The 17,679-nt window shown below is 36.6% G+C and overlaps 1 protein-coding gene across 1 annotated transcript in view; it reads right to left on the bottom strand.

Moving 5' to 3' along the window:
* The window catches only part of LOC106872534 (cdc42-interacting protein 4 homolog), a 197,327-nt gene that overhangs the window by 39,441 nt on the left and 140,207 nt on the right, over positions 1–17,679 (bottom strand). The window contains exons 8-9 of the mRNA XM_052965856.1: positions 9,134–9,246; positions 491–623 (exon numbers count right to left, since the gene is read on the bottom strand). Of these exons, the coding sequence (XP_052821816.1) occupies positions 491–623; positions 9,134–9,246 (246 nt within the window). The remainder of the gene's footprint in view (positions 1–490; positions 624–9,133; positions 9,247–17,679) is intronic.

The raw sequence follows: 17,679 nt of genomic DNA on the forward strand, positions 1-17,679 counted from the left end.
CCTCCCACTTGGATTTTTATGTATTCTTTCTCCCACTTGGATTTGAAATGTTGCCACAATTATAATATGTCTATTCTACTGTAATTTTCTGCATTTTCGTGCAGCTGAAGATTGCTCTTCATATTGCATTTAATGTAATGCTCACATTACTTAAATAAATGGAATAGCATGAAACGTGCGTACTGCAATCATCTTTGAAATCCGTGTTGCTTATTTTGATTTTTTGATATATATATATATATATATATATATATATATATACATACATGTTTGTGCTTCTTTGTTTTGACATTATGTGATGCATGTTAACAAGTGTCAATGTCATACAAGTAGCATATTTCATTTCCAATCTTCCCCCAAAATATATCAGGGAATGGGGAAGTATTAACTTGCTTGGTAACCAGTGAGGGCTGGCAACAAGATCCCTTTGACTTGTGCAAGCATTAAAAAGTGGATGTTAAAATGATGACAAGCTTAATATAAACAATACCTCAAATTTGATCAGTTCCTGGTTCAATCGGTCAAGTTTCTGTGCGTTCTCTTCCAGTTTTTTATCCAAGCTGCTAGCATCACCAAGTGCTGGATTGTTTATGTATACATCTTTCATCTTCAGCATACCCTCCCTATGAAACAGTTAACATGGAATGAATTGAAAGAATAAAAGATTTACATTTTCTCTTCTACAATATCACTCAGTGTACTGTATTATAATTAGAAGTGCATGTAGGGAAATTGTTACACATTGAGATCAGAACATGAAAATATACAAGGTCAAAATAATCTTAGCAATAATATAATCACAAGAAGCATCTATTTAGTCTTCTCCATGCTGTTGTTGCCCATGAGCTTTCTCTCTTGTAGCTGCAGGTGCCTTGTGTTACCTTGGGAGGGTACTTAAAATAAATACTTCACAAAGTTTATTTCTGATATTTTAAGCTGGAAACAGCCTACTTTTGATTTAGAATGAGGCTAAACTTCTGTCTTCTGATGCCATTTTCATTGTTAATTTACTTGCCACAAAGTACACAAGGTTTTAAATTGATTATAGCTTTATGGATTTTGTTCCGGATAAAAAATAGGCAGTCCTGCATTTGATGAAGCTTTTCTGGAAGAAATCTTGTTTGATTCTGACTTGGATGACAGTTTTGAAGGATTCACTCAGGCAGATATCGATGGTGAAATGGTTGGAGGTAATGATGAGGATGGTGACTATGTTTATAACAATGCACCAAGTGGATACTATCACACCTGGCCAGTTGATTTTCATGAAGTTACTGGCCCAAGGAGGTGCCTGATGGCATTTCTGAGGGGCAACTCTTTGTCTATTCCTTAATAATGAAATGATAACATTGTTTGTCAATGAGGCTAGTCAATGCATGCTAGTCAGGAGAAGGAAAAGAGAGGGGCATATACTGGCACCAACTTGTGTATATCAACACATGGAAGGACACCACTTTTGTAGAAAGGAAGGCATTTGTTGCAATTTTACTTCTGACTGTGCTCACAAAACGCTTATTGTTTGACTTGGATTGGTCTACTGATGACTTTATTGAGATGTAAGGTTTTAGGTACATCATGACAGGAGACAGATTTCTGAGAATTCTGTCTTTTTTCTATCTTTCATGATTCCAAAGAGAAACAAAGGAATCACCCTGAGCATGACAGGGCTCACAAAATCCAACTACTTTTTGAAAAGCTTGTGCCACTTTAGCAAAAAAATTTTTATCTTGAAAAGTAACTCAATTTCAATAAGGCTGCTAATAAACATGCCAGTAAAACCAACCAAGCGGGGCCTGAAAACCAAGGGTTGGGTGATGCAAAAACTGGGTACATGTACAATTGGCAACTGTGCTTAGGTTGAAAAACAGTTAAGGTACCAAGGGCTGTTGGTGTTGCACATAAAGTGGTTTCTCAGAGGATATGAAAAATAAGGGCATGCCATTCACATGAACAATGTTTTTTCTTCACCTAGCCCAACACGGAAAAGGAGGATGCAGCACACTATGTTAAAACTGTCGGGATGTGAGTAATGAAATCAAAGCAGCAAGACCCTGAACAGGTATGTCCTTATGTATAAAGAGTAGTTACAATGTTATGAAGTCCTTATGAAGATGCTTTAGACTAGGACTGTTGTGTATTAAGATTAATGGAAAGATATAATCAAGGATTGCCAGTGTCAAAATTTTGTAAGATAATGGTGGAAGAGAGATACATATAATCAGAAAAATAGAGGCTGTTAAGGCAGCTATAGCAACATTTTCTAATTATATATAATTTTGTAAGCATTAAGCTCAAAACTGGAGTTTATCAAAATACAAATGGTGGTAGTTATCTCTTAAAACCAGTATGGTTACGGTAATGTTGTTCAAGAGATGAATACATTGAAAGAGTTCCTCACTGCCCTCTCTGGGCTAAATTTCACACTGCTTCTGATTGCAAATTCAATTTTTATTCAATGTATATACAACATTTTATCGAAGAATTAGATGCTGAAGTATTTTATGTTATCTGTAGAAGTCAATAACAGTTCAGTGTCTAAGTAATTTTAGATTTTATAAAAATAAACATTTTAAAATAATCAGGTTACAAAAGGAAGTTAGACTTAATGCGAGGGTTTCAGATGTCTTTAACATCTTGTATCAGTTAAAGTGGCAATAAGTTATTTTAGAAAATTTTTTATATATAATGCTGCAGCCAAAGTTAGTCTGTTCCTCAATGCAAAGACTGATTACAGGATAAACAAGGATTATCCCATGCTGACCCAATAGAGGGACCAGCGATCCAAGTTGACAGCTCCATATGCTGTACTGGATGTAACATATGGACACACAAGAGATATAGTGGAATTACTAGCAGATTATCCAAAAATGTAGCAATGAAGATCTTTTCACTAAGAGTGAAAAGCAGACTGAATAATGGCCGTGTAAGAACTGCAATGCTGCATGGTAGTGAGATATGGGGTCTTGAATTAAATAGGACTATGAATTTTTGAAAATATTTAAATGTAATTTCTACCATATTTTTTCTTGGAGAGCATCCAAAAAGAAACATTTTGAAACTTAGATATTTTAGGAAATACAACAATTTGAATGGTCAGTAAATTGGTCAAAATCTTGTGTGATTGGCCTAAATGAATAATTAGCCATATTTGTGATGTCATATCTTTGAAACTGAGGTGATAATCATCTTCAAATTACACAACTACATTAATAGTGACTAGTATAGTAGGGTTTTCTTTTTTTTCAGATTCTTGGAAAGAGAACTTTTTTTCTTTTTGGAAGTTTTTTAAATATTTGTGTAAAGCCTATTTTGTTACATGTCACAAGCAGTCAATTTTGCAGTATTTTCAGACCTAGTTAAATCTAAAAATACAATCCACAGAGACTTGAGTTTTGGCACCTTTGTAGTAGATATAGAACTAAATAAATCCTGAGATTTGGGGACATGACACCATTGCAATAAAATTTTAATGGACTGTAGTGAAACCTCACTCACAGGCATTCAATCACAAATGATAACGAAGTGGTTAACATCTAGCCTTCGACCCTTGTGTCCACAACCCTGATTGGTTCTCATTTGCGCGGCGATTGTCTACAGTCCTGTTTCGCGCCAGGGTGCATACTGTCCAATAGTGGCCTTTTAATAAGGTCACGTGAGAGAGTGATTTCTGCCTGTTTCCTGGAGCCCTATTTCATCTATAAATAAGCCTGTTCCAACTGCGCCAGTCATCTTCGATTTCAGACCTCTCACAGGTCTGGTCGCTGACCACATACAGAACACAGCTCCAGCCAGTTTCCAGTGACGACGTCTTCACCACCAATGTACTGACTACCACAATGTTGTCGCGAGCAACACCACTACCAGGTACACACCAACATCAACAAACGCGGTTTCATCTCAACACTGTTTGAGTGGATTATTTCCACCATGAAGTATAACAGCTAGAACAACCTGTGAGAATATTCTATACCAGGTAACTGGTCACAGCATCGACGCTCAACAAACACTACATGTGATACCACAGCTCTGCTCTCTCGGCCACAACTTCCTGCGTATGAACATTCTATATCTTGTGTAACTCTTAAAACGAACTGGTATTTCTCTAACTCTGTGTTTAGGACTTTCATAGTCTATGTTACAGACACTCTTTCTATGTTCTGTGTTCCTCTCACTCACACACACACTTTGTACTCACACATATTGCACACACACTATTGCTTATACGACAGTCCGTCATTTCATATTGTTGTATACACACTCTTGCTTACACGAAGGCCTGACTTGAGTATTGTGTTATTTATATATGCCGCATGCATGCACACACAGACAATACAGTTTCACTATGTTAATAAACTTACTCTCTTTACATATATAACGGTTGTGTCTGTCACTCTCTTGTTCCATTACTGGCACTTGGCTCGCATCATCTCACACGGCGAGTCTTCTATGTCATATATTATGTTTTGTGTTCAACCATGCGACGCGTTAAAAGGAGTCATCTTCCACTTCATCGCCATCTCCTTTGGTTCAAACGGTGGATTAATTACAGGACTAATAAAAATGGCTATAAATGATGGAGTTTTGGATCAGGAGCCCACATAAGTTGGATTTTCTCTGTTTTGATGTGGATTTTTTCATCTTTTTTAGATCAATCTTGGAAATAAAGGGGGTAAGCTTTTTATAAAAAACAATTTTAGAAAATTTATGATTCCCCCTTTCTTGAGAACTGATTTTGGCCAATTTATTTGCACTACACACTTAAAAGAATAGGAGAAGACTTTTTTGGTAAGAAAGAAAGAAAAAAAAAGGAAATATTTTCAAACAAACAGGCATGTGATTTAAGGGAGATTTAGCTGTTGCATTTAGCACATCTCACAACCACCAGGTACTATTCTCAGAATTGCATATACAGCTAGACTAAAAAACAAATAAAATGTGAAAACTAATTCCTACAACATAACTTACAGCAAAATTGTTAGTAGGAGAGAAAGAGAAAAAGAAACCAACCCAAAACGAATACGAAAACACTACCAACGGTAGTCAAAATCAGAAACAAATCCTCCAAAAATCATCGCATTTGACTTTAATAGTCCACATAATTATATTCATTGCACAATATTATTTTCACTGGTGAAATTTGACCAATATTTTTCAAAGAAAAATAAAATCTACAAGTACAAGTATATATGCTTGGTTTACTTAGTGACTCTCCACATGTTAAAACAGCAAAAGGGAATAAACAATACTTTCAATATGATGGCTCTATGCTAAGTTTGAGCTCAATTTTTTTGTAGTAATATATGTTTACTTAGTAATTAGCTTGTATATTTTTTGAAATTCTGGCTCAAACTCAAAATTTGAAGCCTTGGATTTGTGTTCCACTTGACCTCTTGCTATATATAAATACCTTAGTTTGGTAAGTAGTGTCAGTATACCACCCTCTATACTGACTGTGTTTATAGGCATATTGTGGCCAGATTTTGACCATATTGAATAAAAATCTTGAAGAAAACATGTTCTTTTCTAAGTGAAAATTAACAATAAAATTTTCTCTTTTATATTTTGTAATGATTATCTAACCTATCCCCATGAATTTTCATATCAAAATAAAACAAAAACATAGTTCATGTTATAGCATTCCAGTGCATTGCACTAGAATGAGGGCTACTGTTCAGCAGTCAAAAAGACAAAAAAAAAAAAAAAGGACAAACTTTGTAGATGCATGGAAATTCCAAGATGTTTGAAGGATCTTGACATATGTAATCACTGGAGTTTAGTTAAAACTATATGATAAGAAAGTTCGCATCTAGAATTTTCAAATGATATATACTTTTCCATGGGAAAAATTTATTTTGGCATGGAAAATGATGAAGCAAAAAGTGTGTTTTTGCATATTCAAACTATGCTTGTCTCCATTATATGGCACTCTATAGTGATACTTACTTGAATGCAGATTTTCTGAGAAGTTTGGAAAGAATTAGTACAAAGGCGCTGAGTGAAAAACTGGGCATTAGAGGAATCAGTTGTATGCAAGAAAGAAGACTGTGCTTCTATGGACATGTAATTGCATTTGGAAGAGAACAGCTGTATAAAGAAGTGTTGATTGCTAAATGTGACTGGAACTTGTAGAAGAGGGAAACTCAGGAAGACATGGGACGAAGTGGTTAAGGCTGCCTTTAGGTTCCTAAGCCTAACAGAAGAGATGACACTGGACTGGTATCTCTGGCAATATGAGGTTGTTGAAAAGACCCGCCCTTATCAGCAAATCTGACTTCTGGAAGTGCTATGTACTGTGCTTTTCACCTGCAATACAGTGACTCACCCCCTCAACTCTTAGGCAATTAAGCCTGCTACTTCTCCTGCAGACTACCAGCCTTGTTATCCCCTTCTCTTGCCCTATCCATTCAACAAATGTTTCATCATTACCACTTGCATCTCCACCATCCTCTTCTGCACCCCTCTATCTCCCCCAACTCATGATAACTTACTCATCCACCCTGCTGGCAGTTGGCCTTCCATCCCTCCCTTCATTTGCCTTGCAAACCAATATTTCAATTCACCTGGTATTTTTTGTAGGGCTATCTAGGCATCTCATCACCATTATTTATCTCTTGCAACTCCTGCTGATCGTTCATAAGAACTTCACTGCCCCATCAACCTCTCATAGTTCAATCATTTCATCCACTAGCATGAAGTTGACCTCCACCTCCAGGGTTTGTAGTCCTGTGAGCTGCATGGTGACTTCAATAGTACAGGTAACACAAAAAAGCACCCAGGCCATACTGTAGAAACCATGTAGAAACCATGCAAAACAAGACACTGGAACAAGATGCAGCCTTGGACACATTAGATCCTGTCAAACCATTTAATGCATGCCAGCATGGAACACTGACATCAAATGATGGTGATGATGATAAATTGCACACAACTCAAATATGTCAGTGACTTCAAGTACCTTGCATTCTATGTTGCTGACAGTAAGGGAGAAGCCTAGAGTACCAATAAGTTTCAAAACATCTGACAATCAAGTATTTCAAAGCCAGCAAGGCTTGCTTTCTTCAGGGCATTTGTAGAGAGCAATGTTCTCTTTGGAACTAAAACCATCAAAATTGCCTTGAATCAAGCTAGTCACAAGAGTTCAAAACATCTTATGATGTAAGCACAAGACTAAAGAGAGGATTTATGGACATATTCCACCCATCTCTACTATTACTGTTTAATGCAGGGGTATGTTTTGCTGGCACCTACACTGTCAGATATTATATTTTGGAAACTCCTGTGCTCTAACTACATTGATGTTATTGGCAGAGACACACATGAAATTAAGGCTCAATCAAATCTAGGGAGCTGATTCCTAGCACAACATTTTGAAATGCATCTTCATTACACGTGAGAACACATCTTATTTAACATTTCTTGAAAATTATCTTTCAAATCCAAAGGCTTGTAGAATCACAGTATCTCTCATTAGCTCTATCTCTTTCTGTATTTCTTTGGTAGAAAAGAACAAGGTGTTTTTGTTTTTTTTTAACATAAAAAGCAAAAACATGCCATAGATACACAAAGGGAAGGGATTAAAAAAAGAGAGAAGTTTTGATTTTCATTTACAACCTAGGGGGATCGGCTGAAAAGTCCATAGGCTGAACAAGATACTCTCATGGAATATAACCAAATGCAGTTTGATTTTCATCATAGCACCACCTTGAGGTCCACACACTTCCTCCATTGGTGATGCAGTGTTTGGATCCCATTGATGAAGAAGCTTTTATCCTGTTGCTCAAAAAGTCATCAACAGCAGATATGACATCATTATCATTGCGATACTGGTTTCTAGCCAGGTGCTTTTTCACATTGGGGAACAGACGATAGTCAGATGGGGCAGTCATGCACAGCAGCCATTGAAACAAAGGATTTGCGTGAATTGTCCTTATGAAACAAGATCCTTTTCGTCAGTTTTTCTGGGCATCTTGATAGCCTTTTGTAACTACCTCAGCAAGTTGGCATAGTACTCTCCATTAATACTGTAGCCCTTTTGAAGATAGTCAATAAACACAGTGCCTTTTGCATCCCCAAAAACTGAGGCCATCACCTTCTCTGCAGATGAAATGACCTTGGCCTCCTTTGTAGTGTGTGAGGAGGGGTGTTTCCACTGCATCCTGGGTTAGGAAACGTTCAAGGAAACCAGCCTTAAACAATGTCACCTTTTCCCATGATGTGATCAGCCTGGTGTGCTTTTGACCAGGTGTCAGAAGTGGCAGTCATCAAGCAGAAATCTTCATCATGTCAAGTTCATTGTGCAGAATATTCTCAACTCTTTCATGGGATATGCTAATAGCATTGGCTATTTGATTTATAGTCAGTCACCTATCATCTATTGCCATGTGGTGAAGATGATTAATGTTTTTCTCAGTGGCAGCAGTTGCAGGACATCTAGACCTTGGGTCATTTCCAAGACTCTCCCTTCCCCTCCTAAGTCAACTGTTGCCTAATGTAGCAAGCATGTCAGCATGAATGTCCTTAAGGTGCTAAACCCTTTTTCTGCAGATACTTAATAATACCATGATGCAAAATTTAGTTTATTTTCAAGAGAAGTCACTACTAGTTACTTTTGAAGTCTTCTTTGAACAGTCAGATGTCAGTTTACCTGGAAAAAAACAATGCAGTTATTAATAAGAAGAACTGAAATTAATGCATGCAAGATTTCACAACTCTAGTATCACTCTTTCATAGTCACCCTATGAACTTTTCAGCCCATCTTGTATTTGCTTGGTGGGCTTATTTGATAAGGGAAGAAATGAATGACCATACCTTATTAAAGCTTTGGCAATACATGCCTAATTGTTACTTCATGATATTTCATGAATATTTTCAATATAATTTTAAAAATATTTTTCTAATTTATCTTTTATATTTTCATTATAGTTTAAAAAAATAATTATCCATCTCAATACTTTGAACACTGTTCATAATAAAATTAAATGTTAAGATATTTCTTTTCATCAATATTTCAGTTCTCAACAACTGATTATATAAATATTGATTTTCAAGTAATTTGAAATAAAAAAATTTGAACTGTGTTAAGTACAGTGTTAAGAGGAAAAGTACACGGAATTTTGAAATCATTTTGAAATACCTTTCAGCTGTTTCTTTACCAATTTCTTTGTTTATAAGATCAATCTTCTGCTGTAGTTTCTTCCTCCTCTGATTGGGGGGTAGATCACTGAAGTCTTCTTTCTGATCATCCACCTGAATTATAAAGATAAGCTATAATTACTAAGTGAAAAGTTATAATTAATAATCTTGGAGAATTACATTATGCTTACACTTCCCTTCTCACTACCACCTATCTAAACAATGCAACAAACAAAATTCTTGTTATCAAGTGCAACCTACAAACAAAATAATATTTTCTCATCAATTTGCTCAAGTGGTGGGGTAGTTAACTTAAGCACAATGCCCCAAATTTGAGGGAGGGCTATGTGATTAAATAGCTATAGATATCCAGCTGATACTTAATTTATGAACCCAAGAAGGATGTAAAGTTAAATCAACTTAGTGGGATTTGAGAGAGGAATATAGTCAATAAAACTAATACAAGTACTCAGTACTTATTTTATCAATACTGGAGTGATGAAAGGCAAATTCAACTGTTAGGTATTTTGTTTAGTACTCTACTGCTTCTGCCATCCACCAAGGTAAGTAAATATATAAAGAATTGAATAAAGAAATATATAATAATAATGATAATAATAATAATAACAATAATAATAATCAAGCAAAAGCATTGAAGATGCAATGCCACACTGATTGCATATCAGAATTCCATAAAAAACAGGCTATTCATAAATAACCAGAGGTTGTTTTTTAAGAGCCTGGGTAGAGACACAGAAGATAATATACCTCCTGAAGCAGAAGAAACCTGCTAATTTGGGAATAACATGAGGGGGCACAAAGTTTCCTATGACCACAGTGCCGAGTAAATTCATTCCATGAGATCCAAACTCTAGTACCTTGAGGATCCAAGGTAGGAACATGTGTGCATAACAGATCTAACTGCACAGGTATCAAAACTGCCAAACTGGAGAGTGGCAGGGCCAGATGGAATCCAAGGCTACTGACTAAAGTGGTTTAGGTTAACACACAAATGAATTGGCTTGCAATTAGACAATTGCCTACAAGATGATGCAGTTCCAGAATGGAAAGTAGAGGGAAAGACAACATTGCTAATGAAAGATCAATAAAAGGGCCATGAGGCTGGCAATTACCGACCTATTGCTAGTCTTAACCTCTTACAGAAAGTATTAACAGGCATCCTCACAAGGAAAATACATATGTTCCTTGTAGAAAACAATCTACTTCTAACAGAACATAAGGGATGCTACTTTGATTTTGTATCTGGTTTGCAAGATTCCTTATTTAAATCTGTGTGTTGAAACAAATTTTTGTTGTGTCTGGGGAGAGTCATATTGTCTTAATATCTAACACACTCACTGGTTCAATTTCCACTCATTTAGTATTTTTTTTTTGTCTTCCAAAAATTTTCATTGCCTTTGTAAACTTGTCAATAGAGGTTGACTTTATCCGTTATTGGAGCTACATTCCTTTCGTCTGTTTGAGATTCTGTTGCATGCATGTGTATGCACATTGGCATGCATGCGTATGCACATATGTATGTATGTATGTGTATGCATGTATGCTGCATATTCATATGTGTGTGTGTTTGTGCGTGTTTGTGCTTTCTTGTGTGTGAATGTTTGAGTGTGTCTATGTATATGAGTTTGTGTGATTATGTATGTGTATCTGTTATGTATGGATGTGTGACTACATGTGTATCTTTGTGTGTATGTGTGTGTGTGCATTTATGGTCATATGTTTCTGTCTCCTTTTGTAGGTAATTAGATGGGTAGGTAAATAAGTATGTAGGTAAACAGATAGATATATAGGTAGGTAGATAGATATATAGGTAATATGAACAGACAAGTACACACACACACACGCACAAAATGAGACGGAAACACAAGATCATATATATACACTCCACACACATGCATACACACAAAAACATACGTCCATACGTAACAGATGCATGTACATAATCACACAAACTCATACACAAAGACACACTCAAACATGCACATACAAGGAAGCAGAGGTACAAACACAAATACACACACACACACATACACACATAAACACGTATGCACGCTGGGGCACATGCACACACACACACACACACACACACACACACACACACACACACATGCAAAAGAATCTCAAGCAGACAAAAAGAAATGCAGCTCTGATAACGGGCAGAATTGATATCCATTGACAAGGTTGCAAAAGCAATGAAAATTTTTGGAAGATATGCACAAAAAAAAAAAATGAGTGGAAATTTAACCAGTGAGTGCATTAGCTATTAAGGAAGTATGACTCTCTCTAGACACAACAATAGGAATACTGGAAAAGATCTAAGGGCATCAAGAACCACTTTGTGATAGACAAGGTTGTAATGAAGAACTGCAATGGTACTCGGACAAATCTTGCATATGGCCTGGACAGTATTTAGAAATGGCTTGTGACATGTTACTGCATTTATGGATTCTGGAAACACTGGACATGTGTGTATAAACTGAGAATTTGCATGCACTAATCAAGAACATCATGTCTAGTTGGAAAATACATCTTTTCTATAACTGCGGTAACAATCAAAAGAGATATTTTCCTGGGAAATTCTTGTCTACTTTTACTATTTGTTATAGTTTTGATCCCACTTTCAAAGTTGTTCTCCACAAAGTCAACACAAATTACAAGCTGACAAAGAATTGACCTCATCTCAACCAGCTTCTTTTCATGGATAATTTAAAACTGTTCACAAAAACAGACTGAAATAGAGAGGCTGGTTGAGATTGTACAAATGTGCAGCAAGGATATAGGAATGGAATTTGGGATCTCAAAGTGTGCAGCACTCACTTTGAAATGAGGGAAAAAGAGCAGGTTGTAGAGGCATAGAATTGCCAAACAGAGAACAAATGGGAGACCCAGATGATGATGGGTACACGTACCTTGAGAGCCTGCAGCTAGACAATATCTTGCATAGAAAAATGAAAGACAAGGTTACTGCTGCATATTTGAAGTGCCTCAAACTTCTCTTGAAATCAAAACTCATGCAAGGAGCTTTGTGACTACCATCAACATATGGGCTGTTACTGCAGTTTGCTATAGTGCACCCATTCTGAAATGAATATGAGCGGAGATTGACCAACTCGATCACACTATCTGAAAGATGATGACAATGCATGGTACTCTCCACCATAACATGAATGTACACAGGCTGTACATGAAGAGGGGTAAAGGTGGATGTGACCTGATAAGTGTATGGGAGTGCATAGACAGTGAAAGAAGAAACATGACAGTATTTTGCAAACTAGACCTGATACAGTATGCTACTAATGCAGAAGGATTTATTAACAAAGGAGTTGAGAGTGCTAATTCATTCCAGTCATGAAGAGCCAATGAAAGAAGAAACACTACTCTGCAAGGAATTACATGAAACTAACAACTTAAAAGACCAAAATACCAAGAAGTGGCTCAGCAAAGGTGACGTTAAGTAAAGGACTGAAAGCTCAGGACCAGGCATTGAATATCAACTCAGTGAAAAGGGATAGATACCACACAGGTGCAATGAACCTCTGCAGAATGTGTGGGAAGAAGGTCAAAAGCCTGACTCACATCATTAGCACTTGTGAAAGTCTTGTGCAGAAAGAGTACAAGCTCAGATACAAGATAGCCCTAAACCTTCACTGACTACTGAGCCAGATGTATGGATTGAGTTAACAGGCACTTGGTACCAATATAGACTGAAAAAAGTAATGGATGGAAATGGGAAGGCAAAGATCTTCTGGGACTTTGATTTCCAGACAGACAAGGTGTTAGAGCACTAAAGGCCAGATATAGTAGCCTTTAGGAGGGACAAGCAAGAGTACCTAATAATTGATATAGCAGTGTGAGATCAATATAATGTCATGAAAGAAAAAGAAAAGGTCAACAGATATGGAAACTGGAAAATTGAGATCGCCAAGATGTGGTAGCTATGAGTGTCAAATATAAAGGCTGTTCCTGTTGTCATTTAAGCATTGGTTTCAATAGCGCCCAACATGAAGAAACATTTGAAAAATTTAGAAATACCCTACTATCTTGGTGTGTTGCAAACATCAGCTTTACTTGAAACTGCACATACCGTGCAAAGTGCTGTCTATCCTTTGACAGACAGCACAAATCCCTGGTATACGCAATATCTTCAATCTACAAAATGACAATATTGGATACTGAGTGACGTCTTCAATAATAATAATAAATGCCCTGAAGCAGTGGCTCACATGGTTTCCAATCTTAACTGATTGGAAGGGTTAACATGTACATGTTTTGTCTGTGTAAAAAATGGGCTACAGGAAATATTCTGCTCAATACTGCAGATTTGCTTGCCAGTTGCTAGAATAAAACCAGTTGAGCATAACCCTTAATGCACCCATGATCATCAACAGGAGTAGTGAAGGAGAATCATAGTCATGTGTTGAGAGGAATTCTCTGGGGTTTGAATAATTCACCTGTGGAAACATGGGTGCTTCATTTATCATCCTTAGACAACACTTATTCAGGATAGGTTACTCGACCTGAAGAAAATTCTAACTGGGCTCCCACCTGCAAGGCTATGCACTGTTTATTTTAATATGAGATCACCATGTTGTGCACATATGGTTGTGATGCGTATGCTTGGTGTACTCTTAATAGAAGGGTAGTTATGATGGGTATATTGGGATTCATATATTTGTTGCCCAGTGTTACTTTGATTGCATGCATTGCTCTCTCATTCTATAATAATAATAATAATAATAATAATAATAATAATAATGATAATCCTTTCTACTAAAGGCACAAGGCCTGAAATTCAGTGGGAGGGGACTAGTAAATTACATCGACCCCAGTGTTTCACTGGTACTTAATTTATTGATCACGAAAGGATGAAAGGCAAAGTTGATCTTGGCAGAATTTGAACTCAGTGGCTGACAAAATACTGCTAAGTATCTTGCTCCCTTAATAACAATACCAAAAATAATGACAAAGGATATCCCACCAACATAGTCAATTACAAGAATGAAAACAAACACGGGCAACAATGGCAACAAAGCCACTGTGACTATAAGAAATAATCAAAGAGAACAATAGCTTACAACAGTGCTACCACCAACAACAACAATAAAAGCAAATGATAATAATACTGATAACACGCTCTGGATATGGCATGAAACTGCATCTGGTTATGGCATTATGATGCGGGAAGAACAAGGTTGCCCTTAACCTCAACTACCTTCAGGTCATTGTTGGGCAAAGTGTAATACCTGTAAGCCCACCCTGAGACATAGAAATACCAGATTGGCATCTGGTGGGGTTAAACCTGTCTCATGGGAGGAGGGGTCCACTTAACCTTTGTTGGCAACCCCTCTAGAGAAGGTGACTCAATAAAAACACCGATGGTTGTGCCACCTCAACACCAAAATTTTCAGGAGTAAAAATGTCAAATACAAAGATATAAAACAATGGATTGAACAAGACTGGCACTAAAAACAATGTACATGAGGGTAGGTGTGGACTCTTGGAGCCTTGGCTAGCAATTCAACTAGTGATGGTGTCATGATAAAAATGCTGGTGATTGCACAACCTTACAAATGCTACCTCTAAATGAGTAATGTCAAAATTAAATAATAATCACAACTGTGCTAACAGGACTGGAACTGTTAACAGTGAAGGAGTCGCATAAGGCAAGCAGGGAGTATATGGTCAAGCTCTGGCAGGTCATCATCAAGCTATTGATCATGAACAAAATTGCAGTCAAAAGTGCAAAAGAAAAAATGTAAACAAAATAGTAACAAAATGCTGCCCGAGAAGTGAGCCAAATAGAAGAGGCTTCATGAATCAAATGAAGAGAATATGGGATGAAAAAGGAGGTGTCAAAGCATTTGCTTAGCGACTGATAGACCAAGCAAGAGCAATCCATAGGAATGACTGGATTACGGGAATAGAGGTTGAAGAAATTCAGAGAAACATAATAAAAAAAGAACAGAAGCAGCAGCACAGAAAATCTAAAGACAGTTAAAAAAGAACAGGTGATGAAGCATGTAATGGGAGAAAAGGACAAGAATAAAATACAAAGAGAGCATGTAAGAGAGATCGAAGAGAATCCTCTGCATGGCCAATTTTGAGAGCCACTGAAGATGTAAGGTGAACAAATTCCTGGGCTTGGTTAAAAAAGGGGCAATTAAAAAAAGAAACAGAAGGCCTAATTGTAGCAGCCCAAGATCCGGTGATAAAAACAAACAACTTGAGGAAATATATATAGAGAGAGAGCATGTGTCAGAAAAATGCAGAGCCTGTGGAACTTGGAATGAGACAGTGGCACATACTGTGGAAGAATGCCCCAAGTTGGCACAGAAAGAATGTAAGAAATGGAGGTAGAAACAGGTTATAAAAGTTTTACACTGAAACCTGCGCCAGAAATAGGGATTTGAAGCTGGAAACACATGGTACAATCATCGAGTTGAAAGAGTACTGGAGAAATGTAATATTTGGTGGGACTTGCCTATTTAAACAGACAAGAAATTAGAAAATAACAGACCAGACATAACGATTGTAGATGAGGAAAAGCAAAGTTGCTTACTTATTGACCCATCATGCTCATTTGCTTCCAGGATCGTAAAGAAAGATGAAGAAAAACAAAAAAAAATATATATATACAATCCCTTATAGTTTGAAACAGGAAGAATTTGGAGTAAGCGAACAGTATAGGTTGTGCCTATAATAGTTGGTACGTTGAGAACAATAAGCCGAGATATAGAGAAATGGCTGAAGAAGATTGAAATAGAATGCCTGGTAGAGCTCCTACAGAAAGCTTGTCTCTTAGGGACAGCAAGGATTATCAGGAGGGCTCTAAGCACTTGAAAGACTGCTGAAAATTTGTGGATACCTAAGGTTGCAGGTAGTAACCTGCTATCCACGTGGTTCCTACCAGGAAAAAGACTGAACCTGAGCCAAACCAAAATAATAATAATAATAAATTAAATTGAAGTGGAGGAATAAGTTCCAAGCAATGAACTTATGGGCAATATCTCCTGAGATATGGAGCAGGAGTGTTACAATGGTGAACAAAGGAACTACAATTCTTAGATAAGAAAACTACTGACAATACATAATGTGTTCCACCTGAAAAGTGATGCTTACAGGCTACACCTTAGAGAAAGAAAAGAATGTAGGGAATGATAAGTTGTGGGGATCATATTCAGATAGAGAAACACAATATTGCTTCATATACAAAGAATACAAAGGAAGCATTACTTGCAGAAATAAAGAAGGCAGATCTATTACATGTGGAAAACAGTCAGGACAAGAAGATGCAAGGTCAGTGCTTGAGAGAAAGAAATATCAAAATACAAATAAAAGATAGCAGGAGTTACAAAAAAATGGATGCCTTGATATGTGCAGCATGAGAACAAGCATTAAGAACTAATTATATCAAGCACCTGTAGAATATGTGGCAAAATGGAGAGACAGTGTGATATATTTTAAGTGAATACTGTTAAAGCGGCCCAGAGAGAATACAAGAGAAGGCATGACAATGTTGTCAGAGTGGTCCACTATGTAACAAGTTTGGATTGGAAAGAACAAGAAAATGGTATGGGCATGAGCCAAAGAATGTAGTAGAAAATGAGTTAAGGTCCTTTGGGACTTCCTGATCCAGTGTGATCACATTAGAATTCTGATATTGTACTGGTAGACAAGAAAGAAAAGTTACATCTGATAATAGATATTGCTTGCCCTGCTGATAGCAGAATCATCAAAAAGCTGTGGTCAGTGAAAAGAGTGTATACAGTTTCATTATTGTTGGTGCCTTTAGGTACAGTGAAAAGAGTATCCACAAAATTCTTGAGACTTGAAAAGAAAGTACCACCTTAATATACAAGAAGTCAACAGCAGGTATAGTAATGAAACCTCCAGCAACAATAGGAGTATGTTAGATATAAAAATAATAATATTTTGAACCTATGTAATATTTTCTCAATAATGATGGAAACTTGCTGGCTCTCAATCTCTCATCCTAGCTATCCTCCTTCAAAATAATGCTATAAGTTAAAATATTCCAATGTTGTTTTTCTGTTTTACTGAATTTTATCATCATTACTTGGACTAATGCTTCCAAATGCAGTAATTTAACTATTAAACATTTTTTTTTACTCTTCTTCATCGATGTTAGAAAGTTGCTTGTATGTCTTATATTTTTGCTCTGTTTTCTTTTTCTCATCATTGTTGGAAACTTACCCACTCAATCCTACCTCCACTACCTATATCGGAAATATTCCTTTTCTTTCTTGCAAAGGATTTTGTCCAATGCTTTAACAACTCTTCCAGCATGCCACCTTACTACTACTACTACTACTACTACTACTACTACTACTACTACTACTAATAATAATAATAATAATAATAATAATAATAATAATAATAATAATTCACAGACATGACAGAGCTGGGACCTATATACACTGGAAGCTATGCCAACATTATGGAATAGCAACAGAAAAAAGATGGTATAAACACACGCCAGAAAAGGTCACAGAAAACGAGAAAGCA

Source organism: Octopus bimaculoides, chromosome 2 (genome assembly GCF_001194135.2).
Source record: "Octopus bimaculoides isolate UCB-OBI-ISO-001 chromosome 2, ASM119413v2, whole genome shotgun sequence".
Taxonomy (NCBI): Eukaryota; Metazoa; Mollusca; class Cephalopoda; order Octopoda; family Octopodidae; genus Octopus; species Octopus bimaculoides.